This window comes from Pan troglodytes, chromosome 10, assembly GCF_028858775.2.
Source record: "Pan troglodytes isolate AG18354 chromosome 10, NHGRI_mPanTro3-v2.0_pri, whole genome shotgun sequence".
NCBI classification, from domain to species: domain Eukaryota; kingdom Metazoa; phylum Chordata; class Mammalia; order Primates; family Hominidae; genus Pan; species Pan troglodytes.
Genome location: NC_072408.2, coordinates 31297625 through 31317677, shown reverse-complemented (window position 1 = coordinate 31317677; position 20053 = coordinate 31297625). Strand labels below are relative to the sequence as shown.

Below are 20053 nucleotides of genomic sequence, written 5' to 3'. Positions count from 1 at the left end.
TAATGATCACACTCCCCTAAATATAATGGATAAAATGTCTCCTCTTCTAGAATTTTATTTGAATAAGCGGACAGTCTCAAAATTAGCATACTATATCAGGAGATGGGAGACTTCTAGCAAATATCAAGTATGAATGAAGAGTTAAAAAGAATTATACCTACCTCTGGTTTTTATATAACCAAGAATTTGGATGGATTCACCTATCAATGTGATGACTTTGAGAAACACTAGTTTCACAGTATTGCTTTTGTCTAGTATAAACTTAAAAATTCATTTAAGGGCTGGGCACAGTGGCTCTCGCTGGTAATCCCAGCACTTTGGGAGGCCAAGGCAGGAGGATCACTTGAGCTCAGGAGGCCAAGGCTGCAGTGAGCCATGTTTGAGTCACCACGTTCCAACCTGGGTGAGAGAGCGCCTATCTCAAACAAACAAAAAAATCATTTACGGATTGGAACAGAAGAAGCTTTGACAAGACCAAAAATATATCTATTTTTTGAGACAGATTTTTTGCTCTGTTGCCCAGGCTGGAGTGCAATGGTGCGATCTCGGCTCACTGCAATCTCCGCCTCCTGGGTTCAAGCAATACTCTTGCTTCAGCCTCCCAAGTAGTTGGGATTACAGGCACCTGCCACCACACCTGGCTAATTTTTGTTTTTTTTTGTTTTTGTTTTTGTTTTTTTTTTGAGACGGAGTCTCACTCTGTCACCCAGGCTGGAGTACAGTAGCATGATCTCAGCTCACTGCAAGCTCTGCCTCCCGGTTTGATGCCATTCTCCTGCCTCAGACTCCCACGTAGCTGGGACTACAGGCGCCTGCCACCATGCCCAGCTACTTTTTTTGTATTTTCAGTAGAGACGGGGTTTCACCGTTTTAGCCAGGATGGCCTCAATCTCCTGACCTCGTGATCCGCCTGACTCAGCCTCCCAAAGTGCTGGGATTACAGGTGTGAGCCACCGCGCCCGGCCTCTTTTTTTTTGAGATGGAGTCTCGCTCTGTTGCCCAGGCTGGAGTGCAGTGGTGCGATCTTGGCTCACTGCAAGCTCCGCCTCCTGGGTTCACACCATTCTCCTGCCTCAGCCTCCCGAGTAACTGGGACTATAGGCGCCCGCCACCACACCTGGCTAATTTTTTGTATTTTTTAGTAGAGACGGGGTTTCACTGTGTTAGCCAGGATGGTCTTGATCTCCTGACCTCCTGATCCGCCTGCCTCGGCCTCCCAAAGTGCTGGCATTACAGGCGTGAGCCACCGCGCCTGGCCTAATTTTTGTATTTTTAGTAGAGACAAGGTTTCACCATGTTGGCCAGGCTGGTTTCATATTCTTGACCTCAGGTGATCCACACCTGCCTTGGCCTCCCAAAGTGCTAGGATTACAGGCGTGAGCCACCATGCCCAGACAAAAAAATAAATTATTTGATAAATCACACTTTCTCAGGTTGAGAATGTTCTTAGGATTTAAGTATATAAATATCCTAATCAAATGAAAGTCCTTAGAAAACCCTGGGGTAGACTGGCTGTGGTGGCTCATGCCTGTAATGAGGGGAGGAGGGCTGATTGCTTGAGCCCAGGTGTTCCAGACCAGCCTGGGCAACATAATGAAACCCCGTCTCTACAAAAACAAACAAACAAACAAACAAAAAACAAAAAACAAAAATTAGTTGGACATGGTGGTGTGCGCCTATAGTCCCAGCTACTCAGGAGGCTGAGGTAGGAGAATCACCTGAGCCTGGGAGGTGGAGGATGCAGTGAGCCAAGATTGTGCCACCACACTCCAGCCTAAGTTACAGAGCAAGACCCTGTCTCAAGAAAAAAAAAAAAAAAAAAAAAAAAAAATTCCTGGGGCTTAAATCAAAGGGTATCATGCATTGAACCTGCTTATTCTTGCTCTGAAAGAATGACACTTGCATAATTACTGAAAAGAACAAGATGGCAACGGGCCCTCAGAACACATCAGGTTTCCAGACACCCAAACCCTGATGTTGAATTTCTGTAGAGTTATCAAAGAAAAGGCTCCAAACATACCAGAAAGCACCCCAAATCCATTTAGTGAAAAGCACTGTAACTACATGAGAAAGTGCAGAATCCCATATCTTGGTTGCTTCAGCTGGACTTGCCCCTCAGTTCCAGCTTTCCTGACAAGGAAGAAGCTGGGGCATCACCTGGTTCCACCTGATAATGGAGGCTTAACATCCTCTCACTTTTACAAAAGTAGGGGAACCAAGGCTGATTCTGTCCAAAGCCAACAGGTCGTCTTCCTGACTCCCAGTTCAGTTCTATTTCCCTGGGACGGTGCTGTGTCATTCTAGTTTTCCTGCTAACCTTTTTCTTTTTAGAATTCCTTTTGCAGAACTTCTACCACCAAATCTAAAGCTAAACTAGTCAGAGGAGAAAACGTCAATAGCCAATCTTTGACATCTACACATATGACCTTGTCCCATTTCTCCCACACAGCTAAGTCCACCAGTCAGTTAAATGTGCACTGATCTGGCTGTCAAGGCTGCTGACAGCTCAGCTCATTATGCCCAACTCACAAGCCTGTGCCACTCACACAGAACAGCTGGCACTGAGACAACTATGCTGCCAACACATGATGCATCACCCATCGTCTCTGACATTCTTTGTGCCAGGGGAAAGCTGGGGCATTTCATGCTTCTCAAATTACACCTGTCAATGCAGCAATGTAAATTCTGAGAATGCACAGACTTAATTTTCAGTCCCTGATCTGCCACTTACTTTGCGACCTTGGCAAAATCCATTCAACCAATGTGGATGTTCCCCAGTGTATGTTAGGGGCTGGATATTTTAAGTTTAGATAGTTCCTCTTTTCTAGGACATCCTAGACTGAAAAAGACAAACTTAATAGGGTGTGACAAGTGTGAGGCCAGCTGGGAACATATAGGAAGGGGCATCTACCCCATGTGGGAGCAGGATTATGAAGCGACTTCCCAGAGGGAGCGGTAAACCAAAGCCCTAAAGGACAATTAACTTGACTAGCTGAAGAGGGCGCGAGATGGGCATTCCAGAAGGAAGGAGTAGTCACTTGTACAAAAGCCAGGAGGTGACAGAGAAGGTCTGCTTAGGAAGTACAAGGAGTTCAGTACAACTGCTACCTTCTGTCTCTTGAACAAGCCTAGCTTATCCCTACATCTGGGCCTTCGCATTTACCGTCCTGCTCAGGACACTCTTCCCACAGATCTCTGCACAGCTAAATCCTTCTCAACATCCACATCTGCTCAAATGCCAAATGCCTAAGAGGCTTTCACTGACCACTGCAGCTTAAATATCTGGTGCTCCCTGACACAAGGATTTAAGAACTGATCTTGTGACCAGGCATGGTGGCTCGCGCCTGTAATCCCAGCACTTTGGGAGGCCGAGGCAGGCAGATCATGAGGTCAGATCTAGACCATCCTGGCTAACACGGTGAAACCCCATCTCTACTAAAACAAAAACAAAAACAAAAAATTAGCTGGGCATGGTGGCAGGTACCTATAGTCCTAGCTACTAGGGAGGCTGGGCAGGACAATAGCGTGAACCCAGGAGGCGGAGCTTGCAGTGAGCTGAGATCGCACCACTGCACTCCAGCCTGGGTGACAGAACAAGACTCCATCTCAAAAAAAAACGAAAAAACAAAACAAAACTCATCTTGTTTGATTGCTCCTTGCCGTATGCAAGGCTCCTTGGTGTACTGTGCTGGCAAGGAAGATAATAAATATTTGTTGACTGAACTATAATGTAATGGTTAAGTATACAGACTTTGGAGCCAGACTGCCCCAGTTCAAATGCAGGGCTCTGCTACTTTTTGGCTATGTGATCTTCAGCAAACAACTTCTCTGCTTCAGTTTTCCTCATCTGCAAAATAGGGATAACAGTACCTCTATCTCATCACCTGCGAGGATTGAATGAGTTAAATCAGGTAATAAACTTAGAATAGCACCTGTCCCATACTAAACACTCAATAAATGTTAGCTATATTATTGAAATGGCTTCTCAGGAACCAGACTTCATTTAGATTGCTTAGAGAAGGTGAAGTTTCTGATTTTTAACATTTAGATGGCAATGTTAACTTAAAGAAAAAAAGGAACAGTTTTTTCCACAGGCAGCTGGCCGACACATTTCACTATGATCTCATTCAGCCTCCTTCCCATGTGGGCTGAGGTAGCCCTGCTCCTAAAAACAGAACATGGCTGCTGACATGGTCTCCTCAATCAGTTCCAAACACCAACCTCAAGAAAACACTTTTAAGATTTAATGGTCTTCTAAACTTGCTTATCTCCTTTGAAAGAGGAAGCCTGTTTAGAAGGCACTGAAATTTGTAGGGAAAAGTGACCAGCTTTAGGAATGTGGGTCTTCAGAGAAAAACACAAAACGTAATTATGAAGGCCATTTTACCCTTCCAAGAGAATTTTAACAGAATTCCATCAAGAGTGTTTTAAAAGGAAATAAGTGAAAAATAGACATTTAAACAAGTAAACATCAAGCTCCAAAATTAAACTAAAGTACCCAATATACCCAGAAAGTCTGGCCCATTTAAAAACCCACTTTGCAATTTTAGCTTAAAGTGTGTATTTGTTCATCTTCCTTGGTCTCACAGAACTGGGACTGAAACTGAAATTGTGATATCAGGAAGGAGAGAAGACATAGCTGGTGGGGCCTGTCAATTCTTTTCTCCTGAGTGTTGGAGGACAGTATTTTGGATGAAGGTCCTCATGACCGCTAGGAACAAAGTGCCTCAGCGTTAGGTACCACGTTTAGAAAAAGACACTGAAACCAAATGGGAAAGACAACAGACCAATGTGGCATATTATGGTAGTTCTAGGAGAGAGAACCAGGAAAGCAACAAAGCATTCATAAGGAAGAGCCCAGCACAGGGAAAGACTAATTCCTAGAAGACATGTTTTTGATAGCCTTATACTCAAAGCAGGGTCAGGCCAGCAGCAGACATCACCCGGAAGCTGATCAGAAATGGAGAAGCAGAATCTGCATTTTAACCAGATCCCAGGGGATGCACACACAGAAAAGCCTGAGGGGCTCTGCTCTACAAGGCAGTGGGCCCCAAACCAGGCTGCCTCTCAGAATCACCTGCAAACTTCAAAAGGAAAAAAGGCAGATGCTGGGTCCCTATTCCAGACCAAGTGAGTCAATCACACTCTTTCTGGATATTGCCCAAGCATGTACCATTTTTCTTCTTCAGTTTCGGAGGGCAATTTTGATGCACATCCTCTGTTGAGAGTCACTGCTCCAGAACAAAGTAAAGATCTAGTCTCAAAAGACAAAGAAAAGCTATGCATTCTAATGAGACATGTATATGTGGGGTGAAAATACAGATACAGAGAGCAGTGGGAAGTTAAGGGAAAAAAAAAAGCAATCATTGTTTCCACTTAAAAACTCTTCTGCTGCTCAGCCCTAGTGGGAAGAGGAACCTAACCAATCTTATCTCAGGAGGAAACACCTTATTTTCTCAGGCAAGTGCCTACCTGTCCACAGCACCAGCTTGTCAGGCACCTACCTTGCTTGTCTGATTTGGTTTGATCCCAGGTCCTCGAACCAACAGTGGAACTTTGATATCAAACTCATACAGTTGTCTCTTGTCTATTGGCAAGGAAAACTGTCCTGAAAACAAAACACACAATGTAAAGATGGAGCCAAGACAGGAGCCTTGCTCATGTTATGTTTCACTCATTTAATCCACAGCCAAAACTAAAACAACTTTGTTCTACTGATTCTGGGTTTTAATAGAAAGCTGAAATTTGCCTGGGTCTCTTGTTACTACAAGGCAGGAAAACAACAAATTCATCTTCTCTAAACAAATGACTAGAAGGGACTCCCTGGCTTATGATAGAACAAAATAAGCAAAAATAATGACAGGAAAGTATTGAAACACAAATACATAAAAAATTATGCATGCTACTCAGCCTCATCACAACTGAATGAAGTTTACTCCAAAAACTGTCAAATGAACAAAAACACCTATCCTGTGTTTCCTGAATAAACTGCATCTCAAAATAACCAAATAATTGATAAGGGGAAGTTCTTCTCTGAGGAATTTCAGCTAATAAATACAAAAGAAAGGACAGGATTACAAAATCAATATTTTGCAGTTTCTGAGGGAATAATGAATTTAGGCAGCAATCATCAATGGAACAACAGAAAAGCTCATAGGAAGAGCTAAGGCTGAAACCACCTGACTCATCAATCAACACCAGCACCCCAAAAACAGTGCAGCCAGATGCCACGGGCCTCATGACATGATGCAACAGGAACTACACAGCAGCAGGTGAGGATGCACTGTCACCTGAAAATGCAAACTTCTATCAAGTCCCTAATCTAACTACCAATCTATAGGAAATGCTAACTAGAGATGAACAAGTTAAGGCACTATAAGACAGCAGTTAGCCAAATTCAGAATGTGAGACATTCTGATGGACAAAGACCCACTTCTCCCTGTAAATTCGTGGCAAATGACAGAGTTAGGAGATACAAGAACTAAAGGTAGTATGTGGACTTTGCCTGCATCTTTTTTTTTTTTTTTTTTGAGATGGAGTCTCGCTCTGTCACCCACACTGGAGTGCAGTGGCATGATCTTGGCTTACTGCAACCTCTGCCTCCTGGGTTCAAGAGATTCTCCTGCCTCAGCCTCCCGAGTAGCTGAGACTACAGGCATGTGCCACCACACCTGGCTAATTTTTGTATTTTTAGTAGAGAAAGAGTTTTGCCATGTTGGCCAGGCTGATCTGGAACTCCTGGCCTCAGGTGATCCACTGGCCTTGGTCTCCCAAAGTGCTGGGATTATAGGTGTGAGCCACTGAGGCTGGTGGTCTGCATCTTGATACATAATAACCAGAGTCAGATGCATAATCCGGGGTTGAATCCTGGAGTCATGTGTATGGGAGTTGCTTCAAAACCTTCTAGTAACAAAAGAAAAACACAGGGAGAGTAGGAAGAATTCAAAAGACTGGCCTCATGCAGCTGAAAATCTAAGCTGGATAATGGAGGTTATTTTACTATTCTCTACTTTGAGTGTTTAAAAATATTCACAGGCCAGGCGTGTGGCTCACGTCTGTACTCCTAGCACTTAGGGAGGCTGAGGTAGGCAGATTACCTGAGGTCAGGAGTTCAAGACCAGTCTGGCCAACATGGCAAAAACCCATCTCTACTAAAAATACAAAAATTGGCCAGGCGTGGTGGCGTGTGCCTGTAGTCCCAGCTACTCGAGAGGTTGAGGCAGGAGAATCGCTTGAATCTGGGAGGCAGAGATTGCTGTGAGCCAAGATCACGCTACTTTACTCCAGCCTGGGTGACAGAGCGAGATTCTGTCCCCCCACCAGCCCCCCCAAAAAATCACAATAATGCATTAAATGCCTAAGCGATCTCCTCCTATGCAAGCAAGTCTCAAGTGAATCCCATTCAAGTGGACATTTATATATGTGGAAAGAAGAAAACATTTGCTTTTAACAACAGAAGGTCCAAGTAGAAAGCATGAAAGTCAAGGACACAGAGCTGACTCATCCTGCAGCTTTTGAAAAAAAACAAAAACACCCAAAAAACAAATTCCATGAATGGCAAGAAAGTTTTCCCAAGACAACCTCCTTTTGGTCTTCCTATCTCAAATGCCTTCCATATGGCCTGCCTCCAACCCATCAAGCTCATGCTCTGCTCCCACTCCTAGAACACCATGTCATCTTGCATGTGAAACAGCAAATAATGAAACCTGGTTTCTCCACGTGGGAATGATGTGGTGCTCCAACTGGAGGGGTCCTGAGGGCAAGATCCTCCCTCTGGCATGTCCAGTTATAAAAAGACTAAAACTCCCTCCCAGGGCTCATTGGGTGAAAAAGGAAAGACATATTCTCAAAGATCACAGCAGTACCTAATCCTGCCTCTGACCTGTGTGATAGCCATTGTCTGAGGTATAGAAGATGTAAGTGTTGTTGAGCTCCCCAGTGAACTCCAGTCTCTTGACCAGTTTCTCCACAAGGTCATCAACTGAGAGGAGAGTTTGCCACCTGGATGTGAACAGAAGGTAGAAATGGGACTTCAGGGGCAATGGCTGAGGTATCACTATCTTGCTAAAAAAAAACAAACCAAAAACAAAAACAAAGACACCCCCGTTTAAAAAAAAAATCCAAAACAACCCCCGTTTAAAAAAAAAAATCCAAAACACTCTCCCCAAAAACTCAAATCCCCAATCTCCATTCCCTAGACCTTACCACTGTAAAAAACAAATTAGAAAATTCCAGAACATAATTAATTCATTCCAAAGTTAATTGTTTCCAAAGAAATAAACTCGTTTTTAAATAACCAGTTAGCTTTACTTTTTATTGGCAATAGTGATGAGAGTAGAGACAATCAGAAGGAAGAGTTGTCCATTCTCAGTACTGTGTATTACAGATTAATTCAGATAGGACTGTGCTACAAAAAAGCTTAAGATGTTTGAACTAGGAGCTGGCAAGCTATGACTCATGGGCCAAAGCTTGCCCACTGTCTGTTTTTATAAAGTTTTATTGGACCACAACCATGCTCATTCATTTACATGTTACCCAGGGCTGCTTTTGTGCTACAACAGCAGAGCTGAGTAGTTGTGACAGAATGTATGACCTGCAAGCCTATTAATATTTACCATCTGCTCCTTTACAGAAAAAGTTTGCTTATCCCTGGTCTACACTAAACACTTCCTAAGAGAAAGTAATGGATTTTTAAAAATTGACTTAAGAGAATTTCTTGAAAATTCCAAATGGCAAAGGCAGATATTTTGATCTTGTCTAAGCTTTTGGGTCATTTGTCACATATGAAATGGGCTCTCTCAACCAAGTCACCTTTTCTTTAAAGCAGGAGAAAAAATTCTACCATATGGTTCAAGTTTGCAAGACTTTTGCCAAGTCCTAAAAATGGGCAGTCTAATTAGTACTGGGGTCCAAATGCCACCTCATTCATTTGAGTGTAAAGGAATCTCTCTGCTTCTGGTGCCCCATCGAAGCCTCTCTCCCACTGACTTGCTTCCCTCTGTTTTTGTTTCAGAGACAACAATGTGGTGTGGTCTCCTCTTCATGAGCTGATTTGTAGGGTCCTTAAAACCACTCAGATTGTTATGTAGCAGCAGCTCTTACCTTTTCCTAAATGCATTATCTAAAAACTGTATTGAAGAATTAGTCATTGGAGTCTTGGCTTGCCTAATTAACCAGTGCTTGTTCTAAAATTTAGAAGAAAAAAAATGTTAACACCAAGGCACCACAGTCAAACAAACTACTGGATTACTAGAGTAGATAATAAATAGAACCGTTTCACTCATACTTCAGCAAGAAGGAACTAACTGGAACTTGTCTAAGCAATTTCAGAACTTCTCTCCCTTCCTGTGTTCCTAAAATAGAAATTTCTGTAGATTAACTCAATCTCTCATTCTTCAGCTTCCCAGCACCTCCCAAACCATAAAAGGTCTTGGCTTCTCTGTTGGCAGTATTAAGAGATTTTAGAGGATGTCACTGGGAAACTACTAGCTAAAACGAGATTACATTTACAACTCTGATCTTATGCCTTTGGTCTACTACAATTACAAAATGGGCAAATAACTTTACCTTCCTCTAAGTTGCTTTTTTTGAGACAGAGGCGGAGGTTGCATTGAGCCAAGATCGCACTACTACACTCCAGCCCAAGCCCAAGCCCAAGCTGGAGTACAGTGGCACGATCTCGGCTCACTGCAACCTGTGCCTCCCGAATTCATGAGATTTTCATGCCTCAGCCACCTGAGTAGCTGGGATTACAGGCGTGCACCAACATGCCTGTCTAATTTTTTTATTTTCAGTAGAGATGGGGTTTCGTCATGTTCGCCAGGCTGGTCTTGAACTCCTGGCCTCAAGTGATCCTCTTGCCTTAGCCTCCCAAAGTGCTGGGATTACAAGCATAAGCCACCATACCTGGTCTACCTTCCTCTAAGTTTTGCCTAGCCAAGATATCGGTCACCCTAGATCCCAAGGAAAAATCTTATTACAGCAATTTCCTAAAACTTCAAGTCTAAATCTGGAGGGCCCTCCCATTTAAACAAAGACATCCCTATATACTATTCTCTCTTCTCCATTCGTAAAACCCTAAGCCACCAGATCTCAAACTATGCTCCTCAAAGTGCTATTAAGTTTGAGAAATGCTGTATAGCATATTCTACTGCTAGAAATTCACTTTCGATCATGAATAACTCTGAGAAGTCCTGTAGCAGAGTGACTTATTTAACTCAAACTTTCCAAACTTACTTGACCATGGGAACTTTTTATTAACTTCTTTTGGAACACAGATTGAGAATGGTCCTATTTTACTATATTTTATTTTATTTTATTTTATCTTATCTTGTCTCATCTCATCTTATTTTATTTTATTTTATTTTGATGGAATCTTGCACTGTTTCCCAGGCTGGAGTGCAGTGGTGCGATCTCGGCTCACGGCAAGCTCCGCCTCCTGGGTTCACGCCATTCTCCTGCCTCAGCCTCCCGAGTAGCTGGGAGTACAGGTGTCCACCACCACGCCCGGCTAATTTTTTGTACTTTTAGTAGAGACGGGGTTTCACTGTGTTAGCCAGGATGATCTCAATCTCCTGACCTCGTGATTCGCCCGCCTTGGCCTCCCAAAGTGCTGGGATTACAGGCATGAGCCACTGCGCCCGGCCAGTCCTCTAATTTAAAACACAGTTCACTCAGCTTTGAAACTGTATTTAACAAGCACATGCCTATAATGTGCCAGGCAATATGCTAATTGTTTCTATGTACTTGAATTCATACAGTAGTTCCATGAGGGATCAAGAGCTCCCACTTCACATGAAAAAATGAAGTTAAGCATCGTGCTCATAGTCTGTACTGAGCTAGAAAGTGGTAGTACTGAGTTTGACTTTATGACTCATTCTTTCTATAACCTTACAAGCAATTACAATTTCTGGATAACAAACCTGAGGCAATGCAGGCCTTCTGTCTTTGAACCAGGGAACTGTCTATACACCAAGCCAAGGGAAGTATAAGTAATTGGCACGAGGCAAATATATGGGTTGTTGTGGCTCTTAATCATGTCACCTCGTTCATTTTTCCATTCAACTTCCCTTTCCAACCATATTGCTCTGTGCCACCCCTTCTTCCCATGCCTCAAAGGCTAGTGAGGGCCACCAGGAGGCTGGTGCAGTCCCAGCTATGCCAGGAGGGAGGAGAGTCAGCACAGAGGTTACCAGGAGAGCCTGAGTGATATTCCTGTAAATTGGGAAAGATGGCATTCTTTACCATTCCCTGTCAACTCTCCAGCTGCTCACTGGATGTGTAGCAGGAACTTTATCTGTAATTGCAATGCAAGTTTATACTATTGGTTGTACTAGGGACAGATGCAATTACCTTTAAAATATTGTGAAGAAAAACCCACTACACGGCTCAAAGGCTTCCTGACAAGTATATCATATAGTTAATGATACTTAGTATGGCTGAATACAAGTGGTGGGGGAAGCTACCGTTCCATGGATGTTGAAGTTCTTGTTTCTTGGTGCAAAGACATTCTGGAAAGCCTTCTGGTACTGAGGTGCAGCTGTCCAAGGCGAATGAGGCGCTGGAGTGGCGATCATCATGAAGAAGGGCTCAAAGTTGGACTTGTAGTCCAGAAAGTCCAAGGAGACATTAGCCTGACACATAAAAAGATTTGTCATCTCCTACCTTACCCAACAGATGAGTATTTAATAGATAAATGTCTTCTGGTGAGCAGACAGTACAGGGTCTTACTAGCTTTTAAGCAATCTTAGCACATGATCTTATGTCATAGCCATTTGCAAGCATATTGTTGGAACAAATATATTTGTTTTTTAGGCAATACTTTAAAAACTGAGAAGCATACCAACATAAGAAGGCAATTAAGATCTTGATGACTTTTTATGACCTAGAAATCATGTCTCCCACAAAGAAGGAAACAGTAACTTGGATATTTTAGTATTAACTTACACTAATGGAGATTATGGTATCTACATGTGATGCCTTAAAGAATGTAAAAAGAGAGTCAACTTAAAACAGTGGGAAAGGTAGATTAAGTTACCTTAACCTTATGAAAGTATGTAGAAAGTAGATGTCATAAATTATGCACTGAAGTAGCTAAGTGAATAATATTAGATTCAAATACATTCCACTAGGGTTTTAATACATGGACTTAGTTTTGCCTTTGCTTATCAGGAGATACTTTATGAAAATGAAAGCATGCTACATACATGTTGTTTTTCATTGTTCTGAAGTAGTTTCATGTATTCCCAACACTAACTCAACAGATACTGACTGTATCTATCTCCTATAATCCCTCCATCCACCTTTCACTCCAGTCCTGTCAGCTTCCTTGTGGTTTCTCAAATATGCCAGGTACACTCCTGCCTCAGGGCCCTCCTACTTACTATTCCCTGACTCTGTAGCACTCTTCCCCCTGATCTGCACAGCTCATTCTCAGGTTTCTGCTTAAATGTTATCTAAGTAACCTCATACCCTAACTTATTTCTCGAACTGATCACCAGCTAATGATGCAACACATAAGACTGTGTGTGTTTGTGTGTGTAAATAAAATTAACTTCCACAGAATCAGGGACTTTGCTTCATTTACTGTTGAATACTGGCTACACTAGGTGCTCAACTATTGAGTGAATATATAATACTATTGAAGACTGTCATTAGAAACGCCTCAGAATAGCAAAGTCCCAATTTCACCTGCTTTCAGTAATTTTTATATGTAAATACCCAATGCCCAAATAAATCCAGTATCCCTATCTCTCCATCCTCATAATGGGGCCTGTGAAGCCGCCATCTTGTAGCTTGTGAGTAAAACCGGGGTCAAGAGTAGGTACACTTACAAAGTAAAACCTCTACAAAGTAATCTCTGTAGTCAAAGAGATTAACCTTTGGAAAAGGGATTTGTTGCTGGAATTTCAGGAGCATTAGATCTGAGCCTGGCTTATACACAAAGAAAACACCCTGAGGAGTTTGTAATCAGCTGGAAATACTCTTGGGCAGTTAGACCAAGTTACTGTGCATTTATATTACCCAACACAAACGAATAAGATTATAGGTTTTCTAGGCAGAGTCTTCAATCAAATGTGAGCCAACCCTGTAAGGACAGAGCTACAGAGCTTCTGCAACTCACCAAAACATCTGTCAGGTAGTCCACACTATAGTTTTCACCATGCTTCCGTGCCTTCCCATTGATAGACAGGGTGTAATTATAATACTTAGAATTCTTTTCCTATTAAAAAGAGGAAAGTCAAATTTGTTATGAGGTCAGTGCACAAAGTGGAAGTCTGAATCCGTGCTGGGCTAAACTATACTCTGAGCAGTGATAAGACATTAAAAAGATAATTACTCAAGTCAATACTGAATTGGATTTTTTGACTAGGGTTTTATTAAAGACAAGCGTAGTTTCAATTATGCATTCTAGTTTAAAAGCCAGAAGTAGATCAGGTAGAAAAGCAAACTACTTTGCTAAACCTTGTACAATGCAGGAAAAACATCCCAGAAAGGAGTGACTCACAAGTCAATAGACTTTTTTTTTTTTTTTTTTAAAGAGACAGAGTCTCTCTTTGTTGCCCAGACTGGAATGCAGTGGCACAATCACAGATCACTGCAGCCTCAAATTCCTGGGCTCAAGTGATCTTCTTACCCCAGCCTCCCGAGTAGCTGGGACTACAGGCACACGCCACCACACCCAGCTAATTTTAAAATTTTTTGTTGAAATGGGGTCTCGCCATTTTGCCCAGGCTGGTCTCGAACTCCTGAACTCAAGAGATTCTCCTGTCTCTGCCTCCCAAAGTGTTGGGATTCTAGGCATGAGCCACTACACCTGGCCACAAGTCAATAAATTTTAAGGTTTTTAAAATGACTAATTGTAAAAGCAAATAAAGTTATGTCAATATCAGAGCTAAATTAAACATATTCTGCATCTGTAGGGCTGCATAAAATTGTCACAGACTTCAATAATCACTCACCAAGGCATACCAGTAACTCCAACCCAGAGGAACGTGTTCTAGTCCACCTGCATCTGGGGCTCCGTACTGAAAAGCAAAACAAGTAGGGACAATTACAAGTCCTTAGATATGACCAGACCAGAAAGAAACAGGAAATTTTACAATCTTTTTAGACCAGTGCCTGAAACATAGTAGGTACCTAATTTCCCCAAATAGACACTAGTCAAAAATAAACGCTAATAATCCTAGGAACTTCTAAAGCAGGAGTTGGCAAACTACAGCCAGTGAGCCAAATCTGGCCTGATGACTTTTGTATGAACAGCAAGCTAAGAATTTAACAATTTTAAAATATAAAAGTTAATCAAAATAAGAATATTTTGTGAAATGTGACAATTACATAAAATTCAAATTTTAACAGCGATAAAGAGTTTTATTGGAACACAGCCACATTCATTTACATAGTGCAGTGTCTGTGGCTGCTTTCACGCTACAGTGGCAGAGCTGAATAGTAGCAACAGAGACATATGGCCTGCAAGGCCTGAAATGTTTACTATCTGACCCACTACTGAAAAAGTCCACACAGCCTACCCCACACAGCCTATTCATGGGGTGAATGCTGAGCTGCTGATACCATAGACTGAATAGTCCAACTGACCCTAAGCAGTTCAAATAATCAGACTATAAGCTATTGACTTATTATAAGTTGAACATCCCAAATCTGAAAATCCAAAACTTTTTGAGTGCCAACACGACACTCAAAGGAAATGTTCACTGGAGCACTTCAGATTTTCAGATTTGGACTGTTCAACCAGTAAGTATCATGCAAATATTTCAAAATCCACAAAAATCTGAAACGCAAAATACTTCTGCTCCCAAGCATTTTGGATAAGGGATAATCTGTATTTCAGTTGCCCTGCAGATGAAACCCACTTTTAGAGCTCGATTTATCTGATGAGATGAATAAAATAAAGAAACCACAGGATTATCCCACTTTATCCTTACAAGGTTTAATGCCATCCATTTAAGGCAGAATTTAATCCCTGAAAACAAAATCTTTATACTTTAACGATCTCTCTTAATTTTATATACACATCAGATGACCTTCAAATATGCAAAGTAGTGTAAGCTCTCTTTATGACCCATAGCCCCAACCAAATGATCCAGTATCCACAGTTCCTATTTCTCATGATCCTTTTCAAACTGACTCATCTTCCTGTAAACTCACAAGGTTGCAGATTTCCCCAATTATTGGGGGGAGGGGAGAATTAACAGAAAATCCAGATCAGATATTAAGATCTCTACCAACTACAGATAAAGAGTATAAGTACATTTTCTCTGTCTTGAACCCCCACTTTAACTGTAAGAGCTAACCCCAAACATTCTCGAACATACTATTTCCTTTAAGCTTGGACTTTGGGTAAAAGCTAAGGCCAATGTGTGAATGTGGGCACATGGAATCCAGCCTTGACAGGTCACCACGAGTTATCCCTCCATCCAGGTCTACAAGGCTGGTGTACCAGCTGCTGGCCATACACTTTAATGACCTGCATGACCCTGACTCTGGGTAACTAATCTCTGCACATTTTGTTGCCATGTTTCACATCAGAAAATGAATTAAGCATTAAGTTGTTATAATTCAGAAAAGATTCTAAGAAATCTGAGGAAAGATTCTAAGACGAAAAATGTCTTCAGTTAGATACTGATAACAAGGAATGGAAACAAAGATACCATGACAGCCACGTGACAAACAGAATTCCTGAGGAAAAAGGGAAGACGCATCAGACAGCAGCACTCTTAGGACAATTTTTAAATACATGCTCCTGGGACTACTGAAAGGAAGAACAAGTGCCCATATCATATAAATACACAAGTTCTTACCCAAATCATGTAAATATGTACATGTGTACTTATATGAACATATTTACATGATATGGGTACTTGTTTAATGGGCAGATTCACAGAAAACAACGTATACCAAGAAATCCTTTAACATTAATTGAAATTAATAATAAAATTAACATGAATTATATTCACATTTTAAAAGCCATTATAAAAAAAGAAACAGATCATTCAACATACCTCATTTAAATATTTCCCTGCAAAAAAGGTCTGATAACCACACATTGATCTGAGAATTGCTGGGAAAGTATTTGGTTCTTGGATCTTCTGCCAGGACTTACTACTGCAGTTCCCCTCCAGAGTGTTGTTCACAACGTGATGATTATGTGGGTACTTTCCTGTCAGGATACTGGCTCTGCTGGGGCAGCAGAGAGCACTTGGCACATACTACAAAGGAAAGGAAGCAAAAACGACAAAGTCACACAAGAAAGATGGACTTCTCATCATTGTTAAAGAGAGTAAAGAAAAGCTCCTTAATACTCTAACTTCAAATATGTAGTTTCTCATGGAATATATATATTTTTTTCTACACATGACATGCTTCAGGGCTGCTTTAAATCATAGTGGAGACATTAAAGCAGACAGAACAAACTGAGAGAACGGATTTCTTTCTCAAGTGGCTTCTTTCTGCAGGATAACGGTAATTCTAGTCTCATCTGCCACAGAGATAGTTGCTTTTTTTTCTTTTGAGGCGAGCTCTCTGTCACCCAGACTGGAGTGCACTGGCACAAGCACAGCTCACTGCAGCCTCAACCTCCTGGCACAAGTGATCCTCCCACCTCAGCCTCCCAAACAGCTTGGAGTACAGGTGTGTGCCACCACTCCTGGCTTTTTTTTTTTTCATTTTTTTATTTGTAGAGATAACGTTCTTCCTGTGTTGTCCAGACTTGTCTCAAACTCCTGGATTCAAGTGATCCTTCCACCTTGGCCTCCCAAAGTGCTGGGATTACAGGTGTGAGCCACTGCACCCAGCCAGAAATAATATTTATACACAGGGGGCACAGCATGGTGAGAGACGGGTCTTAACCAAAGACAAAGAATACTACTTGGATCTAATTGAGACACAGTGGTTCATTTGCAGGCTGATCTGCAGCTTTACACATTTCCTATATCATTTTATACACTGGACACAGACTTTTTTCCCTACTGTAATTATATTTCCATTAGCTACTGTCAGCAACAGATTTTCCCCATTCTACCCAATCATATTGGTACACATCACCAAGCCACTTCACAGAAAGGTAATACTAGCTTATACTTGGACCAGCAGGGAAGGAATACTAGCTTATACTTGGACCAGCAGGGAAGGAATGGGCATTTGAGCACACACTCATGCAAAAATTGGGTATTATCCTTTCAATATTAGCAAGTTTTTTTGCCTTTCAAATTTGATTTGGCATTTTTATTTTTATTTATTTATTTTTCTGAGATGGAGTCTCGCTCTGTCGCCCAGGCTGGAGTGCAGTGGCGCGATCCTGGCTCACTGCAAGCTCCGCCTCCCGGGTTCACACCATTCTCTTGCCTCAGCCTCCCAAGTAGCTGGGACTACAGGCACCCACCACCATGCCTGGCTAATTTTTTGTATTTTTAGTAGAGATGGGGTTTCACTGTGTTAGCCAGAATGGTCTCGATCTCCTGACCTCATGATCCGCCTGCCTCGGCCTCCCAAAGTGCTGGGATTACAGGCATGAGCCACTGCGCCTGGCCTTGATTTGGCATTTTTTTTTTTTTTTTTTTTGAGACACATTCTTGCTCTGTTGCCCAGGCTGGAGTGCAGTGGTGCGATCTCAGCTCACTGCAAGCTCCGCCTCCTGGGTTCACGCCATTCTCCTGCCTCAGCCTCCCAAGTAGCTGGGACTACAGGTGCCCGCCACCACGCCCGGCTAATTTTTTGTAGTTTTAGTAGAGACAGGGTTTCACAGTGTTAGCCAGGATGGTCTCGATCTCTTGACCTCGTGATCCACCTGCCTTGGCCTCCCAAAGTGCTGGGATTATAGGCGTGAGCCACCGTGCCCAGCCGATTTGGCATTTTTAAATAATGGTGAGGAGGAACATTCTCCACATGTACTGACTGACTGTGTTTATGTGAACGGTTTGTTCATATGCTTTGCTCATTTTTTTCCTCCAGGGCTGTTGGCCTCTTGTTACATAAGATTTAAGTTAAGGAAGAATTCAGTCATGTTACAAATACTTCCCATTTTTACTTTTGCCTTTTAATTTTATTAGATGTTTGACTTCTTAAGTTTAAATTGGCAACTCTTAACTCTTTCTCTTTTTGTTTTCTGATCAATTTTATGGCCAGTACACAGTTTATCTTAATATTACATTTTAGCATCTGGTAGAGCAATTTTTTTTTTTTTTTTTTGAGACAGGGTCTTAACTCTGTCACCGAGGATGGAGTACAGTGGTGCGATCTCAGCTCACTGCAACCTCCGCAACCTCAGGGTTAAGCAATCCTCCCACCCCAACTTCCCAAAGTAGATGGGACCACAGATGTGCACCACCATGCCTCTGTTTTTGTTGCTGTTGTTGTTTTGAGATGGAGTTTTGCTCTTGTCACCCAGGCTGGAGTGCAGTGGCACAGTCTTGGCTCACTGCAACCTCTACCTCCTGGGTTCAAGCAATTCTAATGCCTCAGCCTCCCAAGTAGCTGGGCTTATAGGCGCTCGCCACCACGCCCGGCTAATTTTTTGTATTTTTGGTAGAGATGGGGTTTCACCATGTTGGGTAGGCTGGTCTCGAACTCCTGACCTCAGGTGATCTGTCCACCTCAGCCTCCCAAAGTGCTGAGATTACAGGTGTGAGCCACCATGCCTGGCCCAATGCCCAGGTATTTTTAAGTATTTTTAGTAGATATAGGCTCTTGCCATGTTGCCCAGGCTGGTCTCAAACTCCTGAGCTCAAGCAATCCACCTGCCTCAGCCTCCTAACATGCTGGGATTACAAGCATGAGCCACTGTAATTTTTTTAAAAAATTACTTTGATTATTCTCATCTATTTATTATTCCAGATAACTTCTGGAATCACTTGAGTCTCAAATAATCTTGTTAGGATTACAACTAGAATAAACATTTTATTACATAATATTGTGTCTTAGCTGAGCACAGTGGCTCACACCTGTAATCCCAGCTGTTTGGGAAGGTGAAGCAGAGGATCACTTGAGGCCAGGAGTTTGAGACCAGCCTGAGCAACAGAGTGAGACCCTGTCACTAAAAAAAAGTGGAAAAAAATTGGCCAAGTGTGGTGATGCATGCCTGTAGTCTGAGTTACTTGGGAAGCTGAGGTGGGAGGATCGTCTGAGCCCAGGAGTTTGAGTTCAAGTCTTCAGTGAGCTACGTCACTGCACTCCAACATGGGCGGTAGAGTGAGACCCTGTCTCAAAAAAGAAAAAAAAGAAAGAAAGAAAGAAATGTATATAAAATGATGTGCATATCTACGTATCAAATATTTTTTATCTTACCACTCGCATCATTTTGTAAAATACATAGGTCATAGCCATTTCTGGCCCCAACCAGTTACTCTTAGAGAGTTTATAAATTATGAATGAGGCTGGGCATGGTGGCCCACACCTGTAATCCCAGCACTTTGGGAGACTGAGATGGAAGGATCACTTGAGCTCAGGAGTTCCAGACCAGCCTGGGCTACATAGTGAGTGAGACCTTTTCTCTATCTTTATATAGAATAAAAAGAAATAATTATGAATGAGATATTTTGTCTCCCGCCTTCTATTTTTCTAACTGATTACATGGAAGAAAGTTATTAATTTTTATTTTTTCATTTTTATCTTGCTGAATTCTAGTGATTTTAAAGGGTTTTCAATAATTCTCCTGTGTTTCTTAGATAGAAAATCCAAACAAGCAGAAATAATTTTTCCAATATTTTTACCTCTTATTTCCATAAAACTTATGGCTATGACTAGACAGTCGGAACAACATTAAATGGAGCACTGTTTCATCCCTAACAGCAATGCCCTGAGTCTTTTACCTTATATATTTGAAATAGGCATCATAGTCAGGATGTATTCTTATGATAGCTTATTACCAGGAAAGGATGCTAAAATTTCAGAGTACTTTCTCGTATCTATTGGGAAGAACATTCAATTTTCCTTCTTTCACTTACTTGTATCATGTTGGTAGACATATAATAACCAACATCATGTAGTATTTACTGTAAGAAGTCAGGCATTGGCTGGGTGTGGTAGCTCATGCCTGTAA

The 20053-nt window shown here is 41.9% G+C and overlaps 1 protein-coding gene across 2 annotated transcripts in view; it reads right to left on the bottom strand.

The window, feature by feature from the left end:
- Positions 1-20053, bottom strand: part of GNS (glucosamine (N-acetyl)-6-sulfatase) — a 45836-nt gene that overhangs the window by 17958 nt on the left and 7825 nt on the right. For both annotated transcript variants that reach the window (XM_522454.9, XM_003952134.6), the window contains 7 exons: positions 16020-16226; positions 13962-14027; positions 13124-13222; positions 11466-11633; positions 9103-9185; positions 7883-8001; positions 5505-5608 (listed from right to left, as the gene is read on the bottom strand). In XM_522454.9, coding sequence (XP_522454.1) covers positions 5505-5608; positions 7883-8001; positions 9103-9185; positions 11466-11633; positions 13124-13222; positions 13962-14027; positions 16020-16226 — 846 coding nt within the window. The remainder of the gene's footprint in view (positions 1-5504; positions 5609-7882; positions 8002-9102; positions 9186-11465; positions 11634-13123; positions 13223-13961; positions 14028-16019; positions 16227-20053) is intronic.